Here is a 27,342-nt window from a genome sequence, read left to right as displayed (position 1 = left end):
CACCGTAAGTACTGGATTGGTTTATATTCAATTTATTGTGTTGTTTCATTGTAATTTAATATACATGTTCTTTCGTTTTATTTTGTACCAACCATTATAGCCCACTTTAAGACACAGGTTTTTGGGGTATCCGAAATACTAATACTTGTACATAATTATATTAATTATTAAAAAAGGTTAGGATTTTGCTGATTAAAACTAGTCGGGGTTTCTGTGGTTGACCTGACGTTTAGTAAAAACAATATCTGTGGAGGTTCGAAGTAAGGAGGTATAAAAAAAGAGTCCGTCATAAAGCAAGTTCGAACGGGATAGTCTTATATGGAACATTCAACCATAAACACTAACTATTCATTCTCAATTAGTCATAAAACTTTTTAAGCTTTACAGGCCTGATTTAAATAGTTAATATGTTTTATCCTTCTTACAAATACATAAGTCAAAATGAGAGATAAAGACCAAAACGAGAAGATCAAAACTATTCATAGCTAATTCAGGCCAGTAACGCGTTTATAAATAATGCCATAAACCAGAGAGTTCACTTATAGGATAGATGCATACTTACAACATGTTATTATATAAGGCCATATACAGAATATACAAAATAGGGATGTTGACCATATTTTAAAAAATATATTGAACTCCATGCACGAAATAAAACGCAAAAGGGAATATTACGCAAAAGTCGGCGTAAGGTCCACTAGCAAATTCAGAGGGTCTACTTCGAAATGCGAAAATCGAAATTTCGTTATCAGTCTCTAACACTCGAATACGCAAGAGTGATAAAGAGGCAGAAAACGTAATTACGCGGTAAGCCCTCAGTATGTGCTAGAGGCGCCCCCTACGCAGAGTATTGCGTAATATTATTATATTTCCCTGAATAGGGAATATTACTCGAAACTCTGCGTAGGGGGCGCCACTACCACAATCCATCACAATCTGGGGGTCTACCGCGAAACACAAAATTTCGTTATCTAACCTCTCTATCACTTTTCATCATCATCATCCTCACTTTTGCATATTCGAACGATAAAGAGGCAGATAACTAAATTTAGATTTTCGCGTTTCACAGTAAAAATATAATTAAATTGTTGTAAACAACATAAAATAAAAGGTTTTTAATTTTTGAAATAAAAATGGAAACTTATGGAAAGGGACAGAGATTTTCTTCGTGCATCGTATTCTGCATGTTTTCCTTTTTTCTTAAGAGTCAAGTGAAAATAAACTTTAGAGCAATGATAATAGAGTAGGTATACTTCACTTATTGATTTAAATGCCAGTAATGACTCTTGTTAGTATAAAACCTTCTTCTAAAGTACTTTAAATGACGGAATGAGGGATTAGAGTGATGCGCTCCACTCACTATCAGTATAATGTCATTATTTTGACATTTCTTCAAAAATATTAAAAATGTTTAATAACTTCGTTATCGTCCATCATTCTTTCTGTCATTTCTGATTCCATCATTCTAACCAATTCACTGTCAGTATAATGTCATTTCTAGTATCATTACTTTGACATAACTCCAATACTGACGGAAATTATTAAAATAAACTTCATTACTTGCCGTCATTCCTTCATGACACTCCCTACACTATCACTAAAAACATCATTCCGTCAAAGTAATGTCAGTATCCATGATAGTGTCGGGGCCGTACTACAGTTCTGCCATCTTGTGGGCTACATTGGAAGCATAATAAACTTGACACTTACACTTCGCACCAATAAACAGGGTGCTCTTTTTAGTAATTATTTACAATCTTGTTAAAGTCTTTTAACTTTATTTCTAAGTAAGTATATCTCATTACAAAATAAGTGAATAGGTGGTCTACTTCAATAAACAAGCTTAACAGTCACAGTAAGTACATTAAAATTAGGCCAGGCCCATTTCCTGAAATTACTCTTCTGGGTATTTCAAAAGTGTTCATTATTAAGATTTATTGACGACAAGGACACGGGGCGCGAATGCTTGGAACCTTAATTCATTCGCCTGGGTTGGAGCTGTACATTTCTTATGACCCAGTCGGAATTTAGGTTTATTTATATTTGATCGTAGGCACATTAATCGAAAAAATCCAAAAAAACCGGGCAAATGCGAGTCGGACTCGCGCACGAAGGGTTCCATACCATAATGCAAAAAAAGGCAAAAATAATAAACAGCTTGTGTGCTTATAAGTAATGCTTATTAACGTCAATTCATTTACAGTTCAATGAAGGCTCATTAAATTATTATGTGTTCACTTACATTTTTCTCGTGTTCCATTCAACTTTAAACTTCATTCAACGCAATACCACAGGACGACACACGGCCATATGAAGGTTTTTGTCCGTGCCCTGTTGAAAGCAAAAAGCCCGCTGACTGGCGACTGCTTATTTATGTTGTATGACACAATCCTGGCCGCTATAAAACGTAGCTTCCATTACGCTTCCGTGTATAACAGGCAGGCAACCTACTACTGAAATGCAGTAGCTTTATAAATTGGATAAAAATGTCTATTACAATGAATAATAATATAATAATAAATCATTTATTTCAAGTAAGTTACACTCATATCTTGGTTAGTAAAAAATATTCTAAAATAATGTATTAGTACAGTACTTAAAAACTACGAATTAATATTATATACATCTATATTTATAAACTATGAACTACATATTACATATTTTTCTTATCCGCTGAGTACGGCACATGTAGCCGACTGCAACGCAGCAAATAAGGGGAGTCCAGCCTGTCCCCTATCATCTTCATGATGATGTTGGGGCTGGCGCGAGTCCGGCGCACCAGAGATGCGGCCCTCTTGCGGATTGTGGCATAGAAGCAATCCACCCTGGCTTCGGCGAACATCCCTGATGCGCTACAGAAGCGCGGCAGCCCCATCATCACCCGGAACGCATTATTATACTGGACGCGGAGGGCTTCGTAGGCCCGCTTCGTATATGAGAGCCACAAACTGCACGAATACAGTGAGGTGCAGTAAGCTCTAAATAGAGTCACTTTCACCTCCCTGGTACAGCGCGCAAACTTGTGAGCAATCATATTCGCGCGGACCGACAGAGCCCTCCGTTCTCGCTCTATGTCTTTATCGTCTTTGAGGTCTGCCGTAACGATGTGGCCTAGATATTTAAATGTGTCCACCCTTTCGAGGACTGCCCCATTAAGTTTGATGGGTGTTACTTCGGCTGTTCTGCTACGGCCGACCTCAAAGACCATATATTTACTTTTCAATACATTGTATTTCAAGCCGTGAGTTTCAGCGTATGTCTCACAAACCTCCAGCAGCCTACGTATGCCACCAACCGATGCGCTTAGCAGAACCATATCGTCTGCATAACTAATATTATTAACGTAGACATCGTCGATATGACATCCGATATGCATTCCGCTAAGCGCATCCAGGAGCTCATTCATATATAGGTTAAATAGAGTTGGCGAGCTCAACCCCCCCTGTCTCACCCCACACTCCAACCTATACGGGTCTGAAAGCATGTCTGCCCATCTAACGCAGTTGACTTGGTTTCCATACCAGTACCTGAAGATGCTGACTAGTCCAGATGGAAGTTTAATGTCTTCGAGTTTCTTCCATAAAATCTTGTAGGAAACCAAGTCAAATGCCTTAGATAGGTCGAGGAAGCAGGCGTATACAGGGGAATTTCTATTTACGTAATACTTGATAGTGTGCTTAAGAGCCAATATTGCATTTTCTGTGGATAATCCTTGTCTGAAACCAAACTGGCTGTGATTTAATGCCACATACTCGTTTAATCGTGTGTTAAGCACACTATCAAATACTTTAGCTATTACAGTTGCGAGTGATATCGGCCTATAGTTATTTACATCGGACAGATCTCCCGTTTTATTCTTTACTATAGGTACAACTATCGTTCGCATTAAGTCGTCAGGCAGATAAGAATGCGTTACACACAGATTAAACAGCATTGCTAACACTCGCGCTAAATGGGGACCTGCGTGCAGGAGATGCTCAATGCTGAGACAATCATGACCCGGTGATTTGCCACGAGTCATTGACTTTATAGCTTTCTCCACCTCCCGGACAGTGATCACCGGGCATGGTATGTTTGTCTCAGCATTGCTTATCTCTGCTTCCCTCGAGATTAAAGCAGACTTCACAAAAAAGTGATTTTTAAAAATATTTGAAATGCACCTTTTGTTGCTTTCACTGTTAACACACACAGGCAGGCCAGACCGAAAGTTCAAACTATTTGTAGCCTTCCAAAATGTTCGAAAATCTTTCTTTGAGTGATGAGAGGCTATTAAGTCCATTTTGATTTGATGCTGGTGATCCTGGCACCATTTCAACCTTGACTTGAATATTTTTCGGCTCTCGCACATCTGCTCAAAGAAGTATCCAGATTTAGGCTTTCCCTGCAAATTCCACTCGTGAAATCTCGCTCTGGCCACCCTGTGAGCTTCACCCACATGTCTGTTCCATCCTACCAGCCTATTCCTATTTTTAAGATTTCTACCTGTCCAACTTGCGGAAGCGGCTCCTTTAAGGACACACACTATATTAGAGTACATTGCGTTAATAATTTCTTTATGGCTTAATATATTGCAGTAATCACTGGCACATGTTGTGAATTCCACAGGAAAATTAATGTTTTTTAAATTATTATGACATTCTTGGGTGTAATCACTGACCTGTTTGTCCGTTCTTTCCCCCCACATAATGGACTGATCAAAACCACTGCTAGTATTATTTAATCTGGGCGTCAATATATTTAAATCAAACGTGAGTATTATGGGGAAATGATCAGACCACGTGACACTATAGTCAACATATACATTTCGAATCGATGGCAAAGCAGATTGCGTTACAACAAAGTGACCTAACCAGCGCCTACATTGGTGAGCGTCACTAATATAAGTGTAAGTATCTGACAAAACACCTAACATATTTATGTCAACACAGCACCAGTCCTGTTCACAGCAGTAACTTAATAATTCGTTATAAAAAGGTTCGTGAGGGTGCGCGTTAAAGTCTCCCATTAAATACACAGATTCTAAGTTATTATCACTAATAATAGCACTCACCGCGCTGAGGCAATCCGTAAATTCTGGAAGGTTTACCGAATTATCCGTTGGCATGTATAGTTGAATTATCGAGAAGATGGAATTGCATTTGTAGTGGTTGTACCGTTTGCAACAAAAGGAGAATAATTTTCTCTTAACTTAATAAAATGACATACCCAAGAAGTGGAATAAGTAGTAGTCCTCTGTTTTTTTCTTTTATTCGCTATCATGTTCTTCATCTGAGCTGTCACAAGTATTGATAATAAAATTGTCTGTTATTTGATCCATTTCTCCTTCCTGACATCGATAATTATTTGCTTACTTTGACTCTCAATAGGACCAAAATTACACACAGCCATATTTTTTTTAAATATAAAAATTATTCGTAGTCGTACGGGCGGACACAATAATTAATTTAGAATACAATCAAATCAGAGTTAAAAATATACGCACAACGTAAATAATATTGACAATTTCACACTGACATTATTTTTGTTTTTAGTTCTTCGATATATATATAACAACCTCTTTGTATGCTGATAGTACAAGAAAATAGAAAATTCAAATATAGAATGCCTGTAAACAAACAATACTACTACATATGCAATTCCACGCTCTCGATGATTCAACTATACACGTTAATCACTAAAAATGGTCGATCACTAGTGACCACCTTGATTGCACACACACGAGGATTTCCGCATATAACCACACTCACATCAGTGAACATCGCGCTCCTCCAGAGTATACCGACACCTCCGTGCGGGCGTCCCCTCACCATGCCCGCCGTAGTGTCGATCGCCGAGGTCCCCGTGGAACAAAAGTTGTAATCTATGGTGTTCAGATATGCGATCTCATCCGGGTATAACCAAGTTTCCTGTAGACCAATAATATCCGACATTTGACATAATTGCTTAATACTGTCAACAGAGCGTTTAACGTTTTTACAGTTAAAACTGGTTATTGTACATTTATTAGGCATATTAAGCATATTAAACATGTTTATTGCTAGCCGTCATCAGAGGTCCCTCCGAGCGATTTTTGTACTTGAAATTCACAAATTTTCGAAATATAATGCCTTTCGGCCATATGTTTTGATCCAAAAACATAGGTAGTTTATTTTCATAAACGAAAAATTTATACGCTTTATGATTTGCTTCCTTATTTTTAATTTCAATTTTTTCCAGAATAACTGTCTCTTTTATTTTCTGACTAATATACGTAGTAATATCGTTTTCATTAGCAGCTTTGTGTATATTCGTGATAAATATAGGAATTTTACGCTCCGCTGCCTTAAAACTACATCCGGTTTCGATTGCTATACCTATTTGCCCTTTATAGCGATTATTCGCTTTGTTTTTACGGTAACTTACGGTCTGCCATCCTTGTTCGTCCTTATTCTCATTCATGTTTACAGTGTTTACTTCTAATTGATTTGTTGTGATATCGTTATCAGTAGGCGCGCGGGCCGTCGGCGGCGGCGGCTCGCTCAGCTGTTCAGCGCTATGAGTCACCTCGCTTACCGTAACGGCCGGCTCGGGCACGGACAGTGAAATATTTGTCTGCGCGGTAGACTGCCTACCCTCAGTCACATTTAAATAACATTGATTATTATTTGTAATTTTAGCTGGAGGCAAAGATGTAATATCTGATTCAGTATTCATTGTCGAGTTATGGTCATTTGATAACCCGATTGGGCCACTGTCCATACACCATGCTCCTCTTCTGTTATTGACGTTACATAGCGATAATCGCGCCGGTACATTTAATTTTCTCATTTGATTAAATTCGCTCTTTAAATCCTCAAACGTATCTACGGTAACAAAAGTTGATTTCATTGTGTTTACTTCTTCTCTAAGCCGTGACAGGTCCTTGACTATTTTGCTGCAGTCGAGATGATCCAGAGTCAAAGGCGGTAATTTGTCTAGGTCCCGCGCGACAAACACTGGTAGGGCTTCGTCGGTCGTTCTAAAGACGCGAATAATATCTTTAAGATTTCGCTCAATTTTACCATCACCTTTCCGCTGTGTATACTGTTGAGATGGAAGCGCTTCGAATAATAACATCTTCGACATTTCAACGTCTTTTTCAGAAAAGGATGAGGTACACAAAATTAGTAGCGTATCTTCGTCAATACATGAAATTTTATTTTGTATAAACGCTAACATTTCGTCAATCACTATGTTACACGTATTACACTTAATTGTATTCGACATTTTTTCGAATAAAACCGGTCAAGTGCGAGTCGGACTCGCGTTCCAAGGGTACATTACCTAGTTTTTGACAATGTAAGTTCGACTCACGCTTACTGCACATTTCTAATAGGTTTTCCTGTCATCTATAGGTAAATAGTTAAATTTGTTTATTTGATATTTGTATAGTACCTATTGAAAAAATAATTTGGATTTTTTTATTCAATATTTTAGATAAATGGTCGGTCTGACAGACAGACAGACACGCGAGACGAGTGTTCCTTTAAGGGTTCCGTTTTTTTTCTTTTGAGGTACGGAACCCTAATTAACTGTAACGTGTCTGGTCAACGTGAGACGTAATTTTGTTGATTTCCAAACTTTGTTAATGTTTTTTTCCGCATAACATGAAAGTCTGGTAACTCTTTTTATCAGTGATATGTGCTGCGGAGTTTCGTAATCAGCGCTGTTCCGAGATTGGATTGTGTAATTTGATTGCAATTGATGCACGGCCACACCAATATGCCACACAGAAAATGGTATGACAACAGACCGATCTCATAAAGAAGTAACGACTACTGGCTGTGAGAGTTAAAAAAGATAACAAATAGGTAGTTCGATTTGAAAACCAGTTATTTTTAATGAAGCTCATGATCCGCTCGACAACTTAATTCATTCAAAGAGTTACTTAAATTTTGCCTCATGGTTGTGTTTCCATCTTACCAGAGGAAGGTACCTACCTACCTACTCTTAAACAAATAAAGTGATAATAAAAACAACATTAAAATTAAAACTAAAATTCAACAGAACTTATAAATAAAAAATGCTCCCCAGGTCGCCTTCGTTTGTTATGGTGCCCAGGAGGCTGGCAGCGTTTCCTTTTTGGATGGCCAGGCTTATTCTCTGGCCGAGGTAGCTGCCAGCCCTCTGGTCACCTGTGGTGTCGATGAGACGCTGGGACATTTCCTTAAATAAGGCTTTTGCGCTAGGCCCCCACGGTCCCAGAGTCTCTACGCCAAATGGCGCAAATATGTATCCCTCACCGAGGACAGCATATTTGCGCCGCTTGTTCTGTTCTGCGGTTGTAGCCGCAGCTCCCGCCCTGACGGAGGTCGCCTGTAGGTGGGACGGCGCCAGCGTGTCGACGCAGGTGGCGTCCCACACAAGCGTCCTCCCCAGCCTCCACGGAATAAGTGTCATTCCGTCGGGCCGCTTGCCGTCGTCACGTGCGATACCGTTCGGCTCAAGTATGGCCGGCACGCTAACGGAAGCAAGCGCCCTCCGGATGACATCATTCAGGGAGGCATGGCGAGAGATGCGGCCCGCGCTTCTCTGGCAGGATAAGCCGTGGTGGCCCAGCTCGTCAACATTGGAGCCACAGCGGCAGCGGTGGGGCTCATTAGTTTTGACCCCCAATCGCAGACTGGTAGCGAGTGTGAGGGTCGTTTTTTCTAGGAGGGTGCCTATGTTGGGGGATGGCAATGCATGAAGCCAGAGCCCTACTCTTGATTATTATGTTTGTCTATTTCTGGCGTTATTTTTAAATAATTTTTAAAAATGTTGATACTAGTTTAATTTTAAGTCGGTCTCATTTAATCGTAAGCAGCTAATATTTTAATTAGTATTAGTATAAATAGAAATACCTACATTATTATTATTTATGTTCTACCTAATAACAGCCGCAGCTTGGCTGATAATTAGACAATAATGTTTAGTAACATTACAGTAATTATTAATTCGATAGTAGAGTTGACCAACCTAACTCTGCACAGTCTTTGCAATGACGAAGTTTGAAAGTATCTTCATTATCGACACCCTTTGTTTCGTCAAAGTCGGTCCGAAATTATCTTCGCCCGACTGTGATTACCAACGAAACAAATAAAAACAAAAATGTTTCCTACCAATAACATTAAAATCTCAAAACGCGGAAATTATCCGTGTCCTAATGAAAGATTATCCGAGTCTGATTGCTGATTGCCGAAAACTGAGGAAATTGGCGCAGCCGTTTGGACGATTCTCGCAGAGTGTTCGCGCGGCCCGATTCCCAAGTTTTAATTGCGAACTCTTAATGAGGTAGGCAACAAGCTCAAAATAGTACATGTCGCCAATGCGCTGCAGAAATTTTAGCTAGTGTTATTTTAATCTTTCCATTTATTACTTGAACAGAAGGTCTGTATTGTTTGCAAAGTTAGGCGAGGTTTGTTTAAGCAGGCTTTGGAAATTATTCCTGGAGTATTAATAGATAAGCAGAAACATGGTTTTGGCATTAATACTTTTTGGAAGGGGTGATTTTAACTCCCAGGCATCTGGAATATAAAATAAATAAACCAACAATAAACGAATTGTAAAATGTTGGAACCAACAAGTACTTAGTTCCCAGCAATTTATTTTTCTATTTCTGTTTACTTTATTTGAAGAGACCTACCTAACTGAAATAAAAATGGAATCACAAAATAGTGTGTAAAAAAATATGTGCGTTGATTTCCGTGCAACTTAATATCCTCGAAATATTTTAAATAAAGTCTTTAAATCCCGATTTAACAATATTCGTACGTTTTCAGATTGAACATGGACATGCCAAACATACGTCATATGCTTCTTTGTACATGTATCTACGTAGAATTTCCTACTGAAGAACTGTTATAATATCAGCCAGACATCACAAGGCAATCACGCTTTGTAAACAATGTAGGTAGGTACGTAGTCTGCAAAGGGGCGCAATTTCAAGGCCTACCCATTTCGAATTCATAAGTCTGATGCAGCCAGCACTTGGACAAAGGTGGCCCTGTGCCGTGCAAACGTCAACGTTTTGTTCCAATGTTTACCTAATTATTTCCAGTGGACGCAGTTCTATCCGACAAGGCTTTGGTTTAAGGGCTTTTGCGGCCGAAATTTCAATGTAGCTTTGTAAGTTGTGTTGACTTTTAGAGCTTAGGTTTTGATAAAATTCATTTTGTAAATGTTTATTACTGTTATCTATCATTAAGTCGCTATTCTGCTAAAGTTGTTCAGAAATATATATTGTTGTTTTTATAGAAGTTCAAATAATAAAAGCATATTAAAAATGACGCAAAACACTATTATTCTACATAAAAAGATAACAACATTCATAAATATAACATAACAAGGCAAACGAAAAACTTTAGCTGCGTTTTGATTTCTTTTTAACAACAGTTTCTTTAGTAATAAAATACTTGATGAGTTTTACAATAATAAAAACAAATGCTACAGCAATCGCCACAAAGAAAGCGAAGACGTCGAGCATATGATATTCAATCCAGCTTAGATTACGTGCTGGATTCTTCATGAAATCGGCACCTTTGTTTCTGATTACATACTCAATCCAATACATGGCAGTTTGCAACGCTGTAAAAGGCCTATCTTGGAACCTAACTGACAACTCCTTCGCCTTGATTTTGTATGAGTCATTTTCACACACAGCGCGTAAAGCAGATTCCAAGTTTTCCTCATTGATGTCATGGTATTGTAGGATCCTGCCGATACCAGCTTCCTGAGCCTGCAGAAGATTGTTGTATTGGTCTGCGTATATGGGGACTCCGATGATTGGTACTCCATGGAATACTGCCTCTTGTGTCCCGATTAGTCCGCCGTGGGATATGAAAACTTTGACATTCGGGTGAGCTGCAAGCAAAGCAAAGTATTAGTTTTAGAGGTTGAACATTTTTACACACGTAGCTACTACATATTTATATTCAATTTTAAAACTAAAACATAAGAAGTTTATATAAGCTTAAGTTAAGTTTATTTAAGTTTGTACTGCTGTGTTACTTATTTGATCAATAAATAAATAAAATAAAATGCAAAACCTATCACCGGATTAAAATTCAGTAGTAGGCACTCGACGGCCATTATTTAAGCCGCAAAACGTATAAAAATACAGACGTAATTATAATTTCATTTATCTTGATTTCATTGTAGGTATACTCGTATACCTACTGACATGGACTCTTGCCAACAAAAACTGAACCAATGAATTAAATCAATTACGCGGCAAGACCGTTCTTCAAAATGTATATGACAAATTATATTACCATGTTGATTTGGACTTTAGACTCTATTATTAGAACTAGGTACCTATATTGTGACAAAATGATGGGGGGTTATGTATTAAATCGGACAGGTGTACACTAACCTATTATATTTGAGACTTTGTGATAGGTACTTAGTCGATCACATCCGTAATTCAATCCAATGTATAATCAAAATGCGTATAAATATTTACCAATTAAAATTTCGTAACTATAGACTTAACAAATAGTTTTGGTCAATTTATACAAACTAAATTTATCAACAGTCTAACGTTAAAATGTTAAATATTTTTCTAAGTTTGTAAATAAGTCTAAATAAAGGGTCGAATAAGGGGTCATCCATTAATTACGTCACACGAATTTCTAGGTTTTTTGAGCCCTCCCCCCCTCCTTGTCACACTTGGTCACATTTGGCAAACCCCTCCCCCCTAGTGTGACGTCACATTTTTTCTACGAAATCGCCAAATCGAATTAAGTAAGTACCTAAGCATTATTAATATTTTATCAAAATATTTTTGACGATATAAATATTAGTAATTTTATAACCCAAAACTGCTTAGGAAAGAAAATTAAACGAATAAAAACGATTATCGTTTTAAAAACTTGTTATTTAAATGTATAGCGAATAAAATAATTTAAATAAATTTTTGATTACTGATGAAGTTAAAGTGACGTCACAAAGTTTGTGTCTCCCCCCTCCCCCATGTCACAATATGTCACATTTTCTTGACCCCTCCCTCCCCCTAAACGTGTGATGTAATTAATGGACGACCCCTAATATGAAATAGTTTTAGGTATTTATCAACATCGTAAGCTACATTTTAGTACATAAAGAAGCAGTCATCGTTGAAGAAAAAATATATTAATATTTATAAACACAATTGGCTTACCTAAAATCTCCTTTTGTGGCAGCCATTTTCTTATAATCAGATTGTCAGGTTTGCCCTCCAGACTTTCTTCTTCCCATTTCCACAATACAGTATACTTTAGGCGCCTAAACACATTAAGGAAGGCCTGTTTTTTGTCGAGTGGCAGTTCTGAACTATGAACGTTGGAACCAAAACTCATATAGATCACTCCCTGTGTTGACTTGTTCAAAATGTCTTCCATGTCCTACAAAATGTGTAATAAATCATCTTTAATTTCACCATCACCAATCACAAAAATTAAATAATGTGTTTTAAATAACTAAAACAAACAAATATTTTCTAAAACCTAGAACATAGCCATACATACCTAGAACAAACCTGATGCGACTTACATTTGCAAACACTACAGTAAAGCAAAATTACAGCCTAAAGCCGGGTATTACTTAATCACATTGCCCATATAGGTACCTACATCATTTAATAGCTAGTCATATGTGGTATTATCTATGAAAAGGGACCTTATTGTCGATGGCGCTTACGACAAAGACTTCGATGAATAAAATACGTAGTAGGTTGAAATTGGACATTCTGGCCCATTTCGGTTCGCTCGGTCCCAATTTAGCAATTAAGATTTTGTGAATACTGGAACATTAAATTTAGCTGTCTATCCACTGCGCAGGTCAATTTATGTTATGTGACGCTGATGAACTGATCAGTCATGTTGTGTTTGAAAACAAATCGGGTTCAATGGTCCCTTTTTATAGTTTTTTATAAATAACTCGTAAACCGTGGCCTGTAGCAAAAAATGTTCTTATACATCAGTAATCTACATAAAATTCTCTACATTAAATATTCTATACACTTTTTCGCTAGGATCAATATTTAAAAAAATATTTAAGGGAGAAAGTTAATTATTAATATTTTTAATTGTTAATATTTATATTATAAAAATATTTTACATAAGTAATCTACATAAAGTTTTCTTCATTAAATATTGTATACAGTTTTTCACTAGGATCAATATTTAAAGGAGAAAGTAAATCAATTGTTAATATTTTTTGTAAATAACTCGTAAATGGTGGCTTGTACAAAAAAATGTTATACATAAGTAATCTACATAAAATTTACTACATTAAATATTCTATATACTTTTTTGCTAGGATCAATATTAAAAAAAATATTTAAGGGAAAATGTAAATGGAGAAGTGCACTGAGTTGGCCGTTTTATCCCAGGCGATGCCGCTTGGCACGATTGTTCCTTGGATCATACTTTATTGATATAATGTCTTAAGGATATTAACTCTTTGCTTCCACCCAAAAAGGGAGAGGGGAAATGCGATTCCGGCAATACAATGCGGTCTGTTTCTACCTACCTGTAGCTGTCAGGTCAAGTTTGGTATCATGTTCGTATAAACCAAGGACAAGGAATTCATTTTGAAATAATCGTTTTACTTTTTCATACCCATAAATACTCAAATACCTATTTCAAATACATTGAAAAAGTGTCACTTTAAACTAGTCGTTCATACATTCGCACGGCGGTAGTAGATCCCATACAAATGGGACTATGGCCAAGGTTAAAGAAAACACCAGGCAAGTGCGAGTCGGACTCGCGTACGAAGGGTTCCGTACCATAATGCAAAAAAAAAGCAAAAGCAACCTTCTTTTGTTTCTAACAGCAGCCGCGGCCCACGATTACTCGTACGCGCCCCGGCCGCTGGGGCCTGGCGGGTTGGTCAACGATACCTCGTAACTCATGAGGCCCTGGTACTTGCTCCTTTCTAAATTAAATTTTTAGACAATGTTTTCTCAACTTTGGTCACCTCACCGTAGCTTATAGATATTTCATTGCAAGTTTGAGAAATGCACTACACAAATATCGGCGAGAAACGGTGTTTTCTGTATATATTTACATGGCCTACAACCCGTCGTTTCCAGGCCTATATAGTAATGTACTATGTATTACGATACATTACGTTTTACAGTACATATGGCCCTTTAAATTTTTGACGTAGTTATCTAGTTTGTTATTATTATCATCACCCAATGTGCTTATTATATCCGGGTGTCGTAATGTAGCACCTGATGTACTGTTAACAGTTTTTCACTATTACGTCTATGACATTTATTCATAAAGGCTGTTTGTTTACAGAGACCCTACCTCGATACGCGAAAATTTAAATTTTGTTATTTGTTCAAATATGAAAGAGTGATAAAGAGGCAGGTAACGATATTGTCGTGTTTCGGGCTAAGCGCTCAGTTTGTGCTAGTGGTGCTTATTTAAATTAAATTAGCTAACCCAAGAGTTCCCATTCATTACATTGTCATTGACCTTCACTTGCTCAGATTTTTTCCTCTAAATACATTTGCCACCAAATATAAAGTTTGTAGGTCATCTGGAAGTGGGTCCCTTTTATAACAAAACTTCCGTGAGACACTGACATATTTATTAATTCATTTTATTCATCATTTCTCTTAGGCTAGGGTTTTTATAATATGAATATAAAAGTAAAATAAAAAAACACTTACAAAACAATAAAAAATACATATAAACACATTATAAAAAACCTAACCTAGGGTGCCGCCAGCAGCGGGGCAAGGCCCAAGCTACCGGTGGTCAGGGCTGCAGAGAGAAGAACCGACGTACTATCCGCGCCGTGTCCAAGATCACCGCCTTCTGCATCTGTCCCTTGATCCAACCACCTAGCGAGAGTCTCTCGAGATGTTGGTCGAGACTCTTCGCTATTAAACCGTTCACTGAAACGACTATCGGGACAATGATCGTCGAATCAACATCCCACATGGCGGTTATCTCGTGAGCCAAGTCTAGGTACTTACTGGACTTGTCCTTCTCGGCCTTCACGAGATTCTCATCATGGGGGATGGTGATGTCAACGAGCACGGCCCGACGTTGCGGTCGATCTATTATCACAATATCAGGCTTATTGGCTACAATAGTCCTGTCAGTGATGATAGATCGATCCCAATAGAGCGTGGCACGACCATTCTCGAGAACAGGCGCAGGTGAGTACTTGTAGTACGGTACTTCGCGGTCCACAAGGCCATATAGAAGGGCAAGTTGCTGGTGAATAATCCTGGCTACGAGATTATGTCTGTGCAAGTACTCGCCGTTAGCAAGATGAGAACAACCGGAAATGATATGCCTGAGTGACTCTCCGGGACGGCGGCATGCCCGACAAATGTCGACCGTACCGTCCTTCAGGATATATTTCCGATAGTTGTTCGTCATCATCACTTCGTCTGCAATTGCACAGGCAAAACCCTCGGTTTCTCCGAAGAGGTCCCCGAATCGTAACCAGTTCACCGACGCGAGCAGGTCCACATCGGGTCCCGTGAGTGAGGGCCTTGTAGAACCGCCCGTGTAGCACCTTACTCTCCCATGCCGCCTTGCGATCCGCAGTACTTAGTACCACAGGTTTGCGCCAGTTCTCGTTTGCCAAGGAAAGCGGCGTGAGGTTCCTATCTACTGCCACCACATCCCACCACACATCCCACCACATCACGATGCATCCCACACTCGTTGTTAAGGAAATAGTTCCTGAGATTGTACACCTCGCGGTTGTGGAGATCCTTGGCGTTTAGGAAGCCTCGGCCTCCACACTTCCGTGGGATGTACAATCTCATAACTGACGAGCGTGGGTGTAGCATGCGATGTGTGGTGAGCAGTGATCGGACCCTGCGATCCAGGGCGTCCAGCTCGGTCTGAGTCCACCTTAGTATGCCAAAGGAGTATGTGAGTAGGGGCATTACCCAGGCGTTGAAGGCGCGCACTTTGTTGCCTCCTGACAAAAGACTGTTAAGGACTTTTGTGAGCCGACTGAAAAAGCGCTCCTTCACCGACCGTCTAATACCCTCATCCTCAATACCCAACGACTGTGACATACCAAGGTATTTATAGGTTTCTGATTCAGAGATAGATCTGAAAGACATTGTCTCAGACAGTTGTAAATTTGCTGAATTTACAACCCTCCCCCGCTGTACATACATAACCGCACATTTATCGACACCAAACTCCATGTTGATGGCACTACTGAAGACTTTCGTGGTTTTCAGTAGCTCCGACAGGTCTTGGCTATTTGGTGCAAATAATTTGAGGTCATCCATGTACAGAAGGTGAGAAATGACTTCACCCTCTCTCCGAAGCCGGCAACCTAGTCCCAAATCCTTCAGCAGGGTGCTGAGGGGATTCAAAGCTAGGCAGAACCACAGGGGACTCAGACTGTCGCCCTGAAAAATTCCTCGCTCAATCCTTATAAAATCCTGCGGGCCAGGGAGGTCATCCCTGCCTCCTGGTTGACGAAGGACTGTGGTCCACTGTCTCATGCACGCGCTTAGGAAGGCTCTCAAAGCTGCATCAACTTTATACAACTCTAAGACCCTCCCCAACCATGAATGAGGCACCGAATCATAGGCCTTCTTGTAGTCAATTCAAGCGGCCGACAGGGCACCCCTGTTCCGCCGGATTTGTTGGCAGATGGTCATGTCTATGAGGAGGAGCTCTTTAGTACCACGGGACCCAACCCTACATCCATTTTGAGCGGAAGCCAGAATATTGTTTGCGACAATGTGCGCGTTGATTTTTGCTCTCAAAATGGACGTAAGGAGCTTGTAGAGTGTGGGCAAGCATGTGATGGGTCTGTAGTTCTTCGCTTCCGTGGTACTACCGGACTTATAGAGCAGGAAGGTGACACCAGTTGTTAAGGAAGGTGGGAGAGAACCAAGCTCGAGGGCTTGTTGAAATTGTGCTGCCAAACGCGAGTGCGAGCATCGGAACCACTTTAGCCAAAAGTTGTGCAATCCATCCAGTCCAGGACTTTTCCAGTTCTGGGCCGTGCGGATGGCACGACTGACGTCATCGGGGCTGATGGTCACTGCCCCCATAGGTTCGATGGACTCGCACTCACGCTCAACAACACTCATCCAACCCCCCTCGGTGTGTCCGACAGGCACCGTCCAGATGCTACGCCAGAAGTCGGTCATGGCAGTAGCATCCGGCGGCTGCGTGTCGGGTGTACGAAGGTTGGTTTCCTCCCACTTCCGGTACACCTTCTTTTGGTCACTTTGAAAAAGGCGATTCTGCTGGAATCGATCCACACGCTCTCTGTAGCGGCGAATACGGTTTGCCAATGCATAAACTTTCTGCTTTAGAAAGTCGATGCGCTCTGTGACATTGGCCATGTAGTCGCGGGGCCTGATATCCTTCCCCGCGAACGCCTGGTTCACAAAGCGCATTACTCGGGGGCGATTGTTGCCCCCCCTGAAGCAGATCAGCTTTGCGATGAGAGTCCTAAACGAGCTGATACGTCGCTCGATCCGAGCTTGCCATGCAGGGACACCTCCGGCGGTCCTAGGTGCACGTTCAGCGTCCGGAAACTTGATGCGAGCAACACGGCACGCCGCGATGGCTCCGCAGTACATGATCGAGTGCGTATCATCTAAATCTTTACTAGTCCGTAAATATGGCTCTAGTAAAGCGTTTAGGGCTCCCATTAGCGCTAGATTGCGTCTATTCATAGGCAAACGTGGTAATCGGGGCCTAGAGGTTGTTGTGGCGCGATACTGCGTAATCGCCTCTTCCAAAGTCCTCCTCAGTTGCTCATTAGCAGTTGTACTCACATTCTGACTCGCGAAGTCCCCCTCGTCGGTACTGAAATCAACCCGTGGCGCCCCCGGTGCCAGGTCGGGTGCGGGCACCGGATCCGGCGACGTGGTGGGCAGATCTCGCACCGAGGTGGGGTCCGCGCGAGCAGAGAGAGCCTCCTGGCGAAGCCGATCAAGTGTCGCGTCATCCAAGCGCTTTAGCCGCTGAATGACGCGCACCTGGTCCGATAATCGCTGCTCCGACACGGTGATGGTAGGTTCAAGAGCCTGAAACAGAGGCAGTATTCTCGAACGATAGGCGGACAGCTGTGTTCCCCCCTCTGTAGCCCCATAATAGGCGCGCATGACATTCTCGTTCATGTTTCGAGTCCATCTCATGCGTCGCACTATACCACCGGTAGCGGGAGCCGTGGGCGGGGCAGGATGTCCCGCAGGCCCCAAGCGTGCCAGCAGTGGTGGCCGCCCTCGTCGCGCAGGTGGTCGTGGCGGCGGCGGCGGCGGCCCGCTCTCCTCACTGGACCCGTCTGTGTCAGGCGCCGTTGCGAACTCGTCGCCTGACGACGATGTGGACGAGGAAGTGGACGAGGCGGGCGGGGGTGGTGGGCTTGCGCTTGTTGTTGCCGCTTTCGTTTGACTCCTTGTAATCATTTCTATTCATTACGTAGTATTGCCGACGGTACATGACAACTGTCAACACGGTAGTTTGTTTGACTGCGACCCATGATCGCGGTGTTTATAATCAAATATATCAAATATACAGTTATCTGCATGATTTAATAATAAACATGTATATGAATGATCAATATGTAACGGCAAAAACCACGTTAAAATATTATTAATGAAAAGAAATTTTGAAGGACGTCCGTCAGTGTCAGCGTTTTTTTTTTTATTAATTATTATTATTATAACAAAACAAATTGCACCTTATAGCTAATGCCAAAGCGGCACAAATTGGAACACATTAACATCATAATGCATTAACACTATAAAGCAATAACACAATATACAGCTAAAACATAGGTATTCATTATGGCATGGTACTCTTAGGCATCTCTCTTTCTAATATCCTCTTGCATTCCATTGTCAATTTGTCACTCGCCCCATCGCAATCACAAAATCGCACTGTGGCTGCGACTTGAGCAGGGAGTTGAGTAGCGCGTGCGTGCGCGTGACCGGCGCCTGCGCATGCGCCTGCGTGCGCGCTCGGCCTCCCGCTAGCAGCGTATAAAGTATAAACAGGCGCACGCAGACTTCGACACAGAATAATTAATAGTACTACCGTACATAAAGGAAACTTCCTACGAAAACGAAGTTTGACAGCGGTTCAGGGTCGAATGATGCTGTCTCGTTCTAATATATGGCACTATCTGTTTCGGCTATTTAGGGTTGTCAAAAATCAAGTGATTATCTTATCTGTGGTTGTGCACGCAAAAGGAAGTCAAGTGGTGCCAACCCTGATAATTGCTCGGAGCAATTCTAAGCCAAGCGGAGCCGAGTTTGACTGAAGTCAAGATTTCGCACCCCTGACTTCGACAAGTTTTATACTATCAATTTTATTTCTAAAATTGCCAATTAAAATTTGGATAAAGAGAGTGACCTTTGTAAACTGTTAGGAGTTATTCCCAAGTTGACCCTGTAAGAATAAGGTAGGGTACATATAGGACGGAGGGCGCCGTGGTGGAATGTCATCCTAGTCGATCCCAGTGCGCCCTCACGAACGGCAGAGAGGGTGAAACGCCGGAGTGGGTTTAGTGGGTAGGGCCGAATTCTCCCCCTCTCTTGTCAGGAGAGGGGAAAGGAGCGGCGAGTCCCACGCACCGTGCGTAAACGCATTCCCACTCCGTCAAAAAAAAAAAAAAGGTACAGTCGACGTCAAAGAGATCTTTACGACTAACGTTACAAAAAATTATTTACACGACTTTATTGTCATAGCATTTAGGTCGTGTAAACATTTTTTTGTTACTTTGGCTGTAAATTTCTCTTTGACGTCGACTGTACATGTAGGCAATCAAATAATTATATACATTTGAAAAGAAGTATTGAGTACAATGGAACCAACATCTATAATTTTTAAGTAATGACATTAAAAATTTATTTGATTAATGACTTTAAAAATTTCTGGAAGCAAACTAATAAATTGAGACCGGGGGCGGGCCTCCCTGTAAGTGTAGAGGGTGTTAGCGAGCCTAAGGAGATAGCTGATTTGTTTCAGAAGCATTTCAAGGTTGAGTCTCCCTTGGGGCCCTGCGGGGGCCCACCTCCAACGAGGTGTGTGCCTTCGGGGCCTCTGGTGAGAATTACAGCTAAGGAGGTGGCATCGGTGGTGAAGAACATGACGCAAGGGAAGTCGCCAGGACACCACTCCCTTAGCATTGAGCACCTTCAGCATGCAGGGGTACACTTACCTAGAGTACTCGCCATGTTCTTCAACTTCTGTGTCAGCCATACTTATATACCGAGCGACATGATGAGAACCGAACCGTGGTAGTACCAATTATTAAAAACCGTACAGGAGACACCTCGGACATTAAAAATTATAGGCCCATTTCGTTGGCTACGATTGTAGTAAAGGTGTTGGACAGTGTGCTTGACAAACAGTTGGAAAAACACACGGTGCTTTATGACGCACAATTTGGATTTCGGCCGGGCTTATCCACCGAGACGGCAGTCCTTTGTCTTAAGCACACTGTCCGATACTACTCAGACAGGAAAAAACCAGTTTTGGCGTGTTTTCTTGATCTCTCGAAAGCCTTCGATCTGGTGTCCTATAACAGACTTTGGCAAAAACTGTACGAGGAGACGTCTTTACCCGGGGAATTGGTGGAATTGTTCAGGTTTTGGTACGGCCACCAAACCAATGTCGTTAAGTGGGCGAGTTCGCTATCCGATGAGTATAGGTTGGATTGCGGGGTCAGGCAGGGGGGCTTGCGTCGCCCAGACTCTTCAGCCTATATGTCAATCGGCTGATCGAGGAGCTTAGCAACACTATGGTCGGATGTTCAATAGATGGAACGTTCATAAATAACATCAGTTACGCGGACGACATGGTGTTGCTAAGCCCATCGATCGACGCCCTTAGGACGCTAGTAGGTGTTTGTGAGCGGTATGCGGAGGCCCCGGGTCTCAAGTACAATGTCTCTAAAATCGAGCTGCTAGTTTTCAGAGGAAGAATAGTCCAATTAAACGACCAAATGTTACCTCCAATGAGACTGAATGGCACTCCTCTTAAAGTAGTAAGAGAATTTAAGTACTTGGGACACTGGGTAACCGCATCGCTAAAAGATGACGTAGATGGGAAAGGGAGCGTAGGGTGCTGACAGTAAGAAGTAATATGATGATTCGTAGGTTCGCAAGGTGCACTAGCAATAAAATCACCCTTTTTAAGGCGTACTGCCAGTCATTTTACACCTGCAGCCTATGGATCAACTTTACTCAAAAAACTTACAGCGCCCTACGCGTCCAATATAATAACGCTTTTAGGATGCTGTTGGGGCTGCCGCGCTATTGCAGCGCTAGCAGTATGTTCGCGGAGACGCGCACCGACGGCTTCCACGCCATCATACGCAAGCGGGTGGCGTCGCTGGTGCGGCGCGTACGCGGCTGCGCCAACAGTCTCCTAGCCACTGTAGCAGACAGGATAGATGGCGCTTTCTGGGAGTACTGGAGTAGCCTACATGTCTATTAAATCTAAATAAAGTACATAACATAGGTAGTCACTAACATAGGTTAAGAGAAATAATAAGCTACTAATATATTACGGAAATTTAATTTCTGATATAAATAATTTAATTTAATTTAATTAAGCAGTTCAATAATTCAAATGAATTCACAAAAAGGCTAAAATGTTATTTATTAAACAGACCTTATTACTCCTTGCAGGAATATTTAGTAGGTAATTTATGTTAAAATGTCCTATAATATTTATTTATGTATTGAGTATAATTTACTTTCTCCCTTAAATATTGAAGGTAGCGAAAAAGTTTATAGAATGTTTAATGTAGAAAATTGTATGTAGATTACTTATGTATCAGAACATTTTTTGCTACAGGCTACCGTTTACGAGTTATTAAAAAAAACAATAAAAAGGGACCTTTAAACTCGATGACTGATCAGTTCATCAGCGTTACATAATATAAATAAAATTGACCTCCACAATGGATAGACAAGAAAATTGAATGTTCCAGTATTCAGAGAAACTTAATTGCTAAATTGGGACCGAGCGAACCGAAATGAGCCAGAATGTTCAATTTAAACCTACTACGTATTTTATTCATCGAAGTTATAGTCGTAAGCGCCATCGACAATAAGGTCCCTTTTCATAGATAATACCACATATGTTACCATTGAATGCAAAATAACATGATGCTTATAAGTATTTTTTTAATGCTGCTAAATCAATTTTATCCTTCTTATAATTACATCGTCATAATTTTGGTTAATTTAATATCAGTTTCTCTCACAAACTATAGAAATATGACAAACAAACGAGTACATAATAGCCAACGTCACGATAACACTGACTTTTGAACCCATTCATTATTCTCTCATGCCATGATTTGTAAATTACGTCTAATATTAGACATAGGCCATAAAACGTCGTATTCTATTATCAAATATCAATTGGCCAATCTTACAGGTTTACACGACCTCCCTAACACGTTTTGTAGCTAAACATGTTTCTAAAAACTTAAATAATAAAATCTATATTTAAAACACGCGGTCCGGTCGTATCATGCTTGTTATTAGGTATGGACTCTGTGATTATTGGTGTAAGCTACAAAATTCCACTTTCGTATATATAAACGGACTTGCGGAGCCGAAACCTAGCAAAATACTTTTTTATGACAAAGTTCCTCTCAGTCTCGAGTTTAGATTTACCAAAAGCGGTTGCAATTGTTATGAAGCCTCTTGAACGTCAACTTCCACTCCATTCGTCGACTTAAGAAAGGTAGGCGCACAAACACATTTATACAGGGTGATTCATGAGACATGAGCATCAGGACTAATCCTGCACACTCAGTAGCTGATAATTTTTTAACTTTTTGGTGAGGGTAAATTTAATTCACGACAATCATGGTCACCCTACAAGACCTAATTAATAAATATAAAATCTCTTTAACCGTAATGACAGCATTATGATTACGAAGAAATTAAACTGTTGAACTAGAGTGAGATACGAGTTTTCAAAAGTAACCAGACCATGACATTCAATTTGACACAGAATATCGGTAGTTTAGTATTTTAACTGTAGGGTGACCATGCATGTCGTAAATAAATTAATAACTTGTTTTTTCAACACGACTATAAAATTAACGTTAACCTCACTAATACTGCTACGAAACAGTTGCTTATAATTTACGAAATGCGCAGTGTTAGTCCTGCTCACGTCTCCTGAATCACCCTGTATAAATAATAGTAGTCAATTATACGTTACCTTTGGGAGAGGGTCAAATTTATGAGTCAGATGTATTCCTCCAATTTCAACTAAATTAGGTAAATACGCTGCAGGAGTGTCAAAACTGAAATGACTGTTCATTAGAAACAGCGATGCGTTCTTCTGCAGTTCTTCTAAACTTGGAACAGGCTCAGGCAAATTCTTTATGTACTTCTTAGCCAATGCTTCCTGCTTCTGTATGTACCAGACTTTGTACCAAAAGTACTCATAGGCGGCAAAATAAAAGTTCCTCAATCTCCCAAGAAAACTGTGCGGCTCTTTGATAACAATGAATTCATTTATAACAGTTGCTAACTGTAGGGGATTCCTCATGATAATATTGTTCCTCATGCAGTTACCAAATGTGGTTACTAGAGCCAATGGCGCATTGTACTTATGCGCTAAAACATAAGTAGCTTCTTGGAAAAACATTTCGCTTATTATCAAGTCAAATTTATGATCTTGCTTTAGAAAATCTTGGATTTGTTTCGAGCTGAGTGCTACCTCAGTGGATGCTAAACCTCCACCCCAGAGAATTTTGTCATAAAATGCTTCTTCGGATATGTCCACCATTGTAAAGACGTTCGGTCGTCCGCCTTCTGAAATATAATATTTACAACAATGTTAATCAAATTATCATTATGTAGCACAAATTATGTTGTCTTTTATATAATGCCACCCTTTCAACCGTCCTTTTCAGACTGTTCAACTTATAGCATTGCGATGCAGCGGGGAAATGCCGCCAGCATCCTTGGTACAATGCCTCAGGGGCCTATTTTAGATTTAAGTTAGTTATTAATTTCGTTTAGTAGTACCACTGTATATATATTGTATGTTAATAAATGGTAAAAAAAGCAGAGGTGACAGACAAATAAAAAGCAAATTTTAAAACCTGAACTAAACGAGATAACAAAGCTGGAGTCGAACCGATCTAAGTCTGCACACACTTTATTATTAATAATTGTGGGGATATCACCATAAAGGTCGAAATACTGTAACAATATGACGTTACAGGCGGCCTAGCCAAGGTGACAATCGCTTCCGCTTCGCCATCGAATCGCTTTGTATCTTTCTATCGCTCTTCCATATCAGTGTGACAGTGACATTTGTGTTTCGTTCGCTACGGAGAGATAGCGATTGGCATGTTGTCTACGGGGCGTGTACATGGTTAGCTTGGTTCGACTATAACAACACTTCACAAGCTGACGTTCGCCTAGCCTTCTCGTATATTCAAAAAGACAGAATATTTATATGTATATTCATTTTCCTGGTACATATTTTTTCTGCGGGAGAATGCATAAGCTACCCAAGGAATGTACTAGATACCTAAAGAAGGTAATGTGATTGTGTAATGGACCGTTCTATTATATTACGCATAGGTATTATAGATCTTGTCTCGAGCTTATTCGAAGATTACAAATTGATGTCATTTTGATCTCACTTGCCCCGCATCTCACTCTCACTATTACCTATAAGTATAAGCGAGGTGAAGATGGGTGAAACAAGATGTCAAGTAGTCAAGAATTATTGTCCAAATGGCACCATATGAGATCAAACATTCGCTAAAGGTCTCCTCACCTGGACGAGCGTCCGCGTTAGCGTAATCACACTCAACAAGGAAACAAACCTGGTATGTAACCATGATTATGCATGAGCACTTGACCTTGCAAGATATACCATATTTAGCCATACACGTATTTGTAATGACATATTTACAAATCCAAAACATATTTTCTTAGTAGTTTTTAGGGTTCCGTACCCAAAGGGCAAAACGGGACCCTATTACTAAGACTTCGCTGCCCGTCCGTCCGTCCGTCCGTCCGTCCGTCCGTCTGTCACCAGGCTGTATCTCACGAACCGTGATAGCTAGACAGTTGAAATTTTCATAGATGATGTATTTCTGTTGCCGGTATAACAACAAATACTAAAAACTAAAAGAATAAAATAAAGATTTAAATGGGGCTCCCATACAACAAACGTGTTTTTTGACCGAAGTTAAGCAACGTCGGGCGGGGTCAGTACTTGGATGGGTGACCGTTTTTTTTTTGCTTTTATTTGCATTATGGTACGGAACCCTTCGTGCGCGAGTCCGACTCGCACTTGCCCGGTTTTTAGTTACCAGAGTTATATTTAGGGTTTTGTACCCGAATGGAGACCAATTAAGTAATCAGCTGCATGTGCGTATACGTGAACTTGCGCTTATCCGTACACGCACACGTCACGCAAGCGGTGTGCCGTCTCTCATAAGAATATGTATTACAAACCGCACGTGCACGTCTACGCATACGCATCCGATGTGCACAGGCCTTTAGGATCAACATATAATCTGTCAAGAGCAAAAGCTCGATACTGATTTTGTTTTCCTGTTATGAATTTGATATTTTAGTGTCAAAAGTGGCATTTCTGGTCCAGAAATGTATTCTCTCATAATATGATTTTCCTTATGGCGATATCAAAATATGTAATAGAATACCTATTTTACAAGCAAGTTGTACTGCCTAATTTATTTTCATGATTCATCTATTCTACACTAATAACTCATCCACTTAGTAGGTATCTTTAAAGTAATTACAAATCCTAACTCACAGTCATTACATTTAATAGAACTAAAATAAAAGAAAGCATCGTATTTTTTGTGTCGGCTAACACAAGTAGGTAACTCTGAGAACATGAATCGTTAAGTAGATGAATTATTTCTAATTGTCTTTATTTATTTATTTATTTAGATATTTAATTCAGGCAACAAGGCCTATATTACAAATACCTTACATACTAACATACATATGTATGTATTTTAATAAAAAAACCCTCCCCCTACCCCTACCCTAACCCTTAATGTAACCCTTTATGTACCGACGCAACAAAAATAATACTCTAAAGGCGAGATTCCACCAGAGTAGGTACGGCATTGTGTGGCACAAGCATTTTTGTACCTACTTAATGCTTGTGCCGTACAGTGCCGCACACTGGTGGAATCCTGCCTTAATACCGACTGTGTCCATAGATTATCATTGTATTAAAATTATCTTTGTATTATTATCACTGTACCTGATACATCCCAAATCTTTTTGTCATCAGCCATAACTTGATGATAGGTTGGTGCGTGTTCGGTTTCCTTGAAGGCTGTAAACACTGTCACATTGTGACCCCTGCGGGCCAACTCCAAACCTATCGGCCTCAGCATGATATAATGCGATTTTGAGGTAAAAGGTATCACATACAGAATATTGGCGCACTGACAGCAGACCGCGCTTGCGAGAATAAACAAAAAAATTAAACTATCCTGAAATGAAAAAATATATTAAATCAACTGCAGTTAAGAACAAAAAAACGGTCTCTGAGAAAAACGCATTTCACTTATTTGCAAGACCAAAGTGATCCCATAAACTTATGTGCCGTAAACAAAATTTTGTATGGAACACTAAAAATGAGGATGTTTTTAAAAAAACACGAACCATTTTTATTTATATTCAAGATTAACTAGCGGAAGGAGTTTATTGGGTGACGCACTGGCTTTGACTGAGTTAGAAGATCGGACCAGTTCAACAGAGCCATAGAGGCCAATCTAGACACGCGGCAGCGTGTCAAGCCAAGTTCAAGCAAAGGAACTGGCTAGCCAGCGCCGAGTGTAATATTACACGAACCACTTGGTGCCACTTTTGACCCTTCTATAACTCAAAACATCTTTGACGTAAACACATAAAACTACGTGTGTTTAATTATATCCATAAGGATATCTAGAAGCCCAAATTTCATGAAGCTAGCTCAAACGGTTATAAAGGTATGAAGGTCAAAAAGTCGTAAATTTTAAGACTGACTTATGACTTATAGTACCTAAACCTAACCTACTTCCAGATGACCTAGAAGGATGAAATTTGGAATCCAGCTTGGTTATTGTGTGCAACCGTAGGAAAAAATCTAAAAATAAAATAAAGTTAAAATATAGGGGGGTCCCCATACAAAAAAAAACACTTTTTATTGGGACTGACATATAAGTACCTAAACCTAACCTACTTCCAGATGACCTAGAAGGATGAAATTTGGAATCCAGCTCGGTTATTGTGTGTAACCGTAGGAAAAAATCTAAAAATAAAATAAAGTTTAAAAATAGGGGGGGTCCCCATACAAAAAAACCATTTTTTATTGGGAC

At 40.2% G+C, this 27,342-nt stretch overlaps 2 protein-coding genes across 2 annotated transcripts in view; one reads left to right on the top strand and one right to left on the bottom strand.

Annotated features, from left to right (window-relative positions):
- LOC134670261 (UDP-glycosyltransferase UGT5-like) overlaps positions 1 to 27,342 on the top strand; it is a 225,299-nt gene that overhangs the window by 127,034 nt on the left and 70,923 nt on the right. The window lies entirely within an intron of this gene.
- LOC134670263 (UDP-glycosyltransferase UGT5-like) lies at positions 10,277 to 26,730 on the bottom strand. The gene is made up of 5 exons (XM_063528009.1): positions 26,648 to 26,730; positions 26,241 to 26,475; positions 23,193 to 23,791; positions 12,158 to 12,380; positions 10,277 to 10,860 (listed from the first exon to the last, which is right to left on the bottom strand). Exons 1-5 carry the CDS (start codon positions 26,648 to 26,650, stop codon positions 10,361 to 10,363), a joined length of 1,560 nt encoding a protein of 519 aa, XP_063384079.1. The 5' UTR covers positions 26,651 to 26,730; the 3' UTR covers positions 10,277 to 10,360.

The sequence above is a fragment of the Cydia fagiglandana genome, chromosome 13, assembly GCF_963556715.1.
Source record: "Cydia fagiglandana chromosome 13, ilCydFagi1.1, whole genome shotgun sequence".
Classification (NCBI taxonomy): domain Eukaryota; kingdom Metazoa; phylum Arthropoda; class Insecta; order Lepidoptera; family Tortricidae; genus Cydia; species Cydia fagiglandana.
The sequence above is the reverse complement of the archived record's forward strand: the minus strand, read 5'-3'. Positions and strand labels throughout refer to the sequence as shown.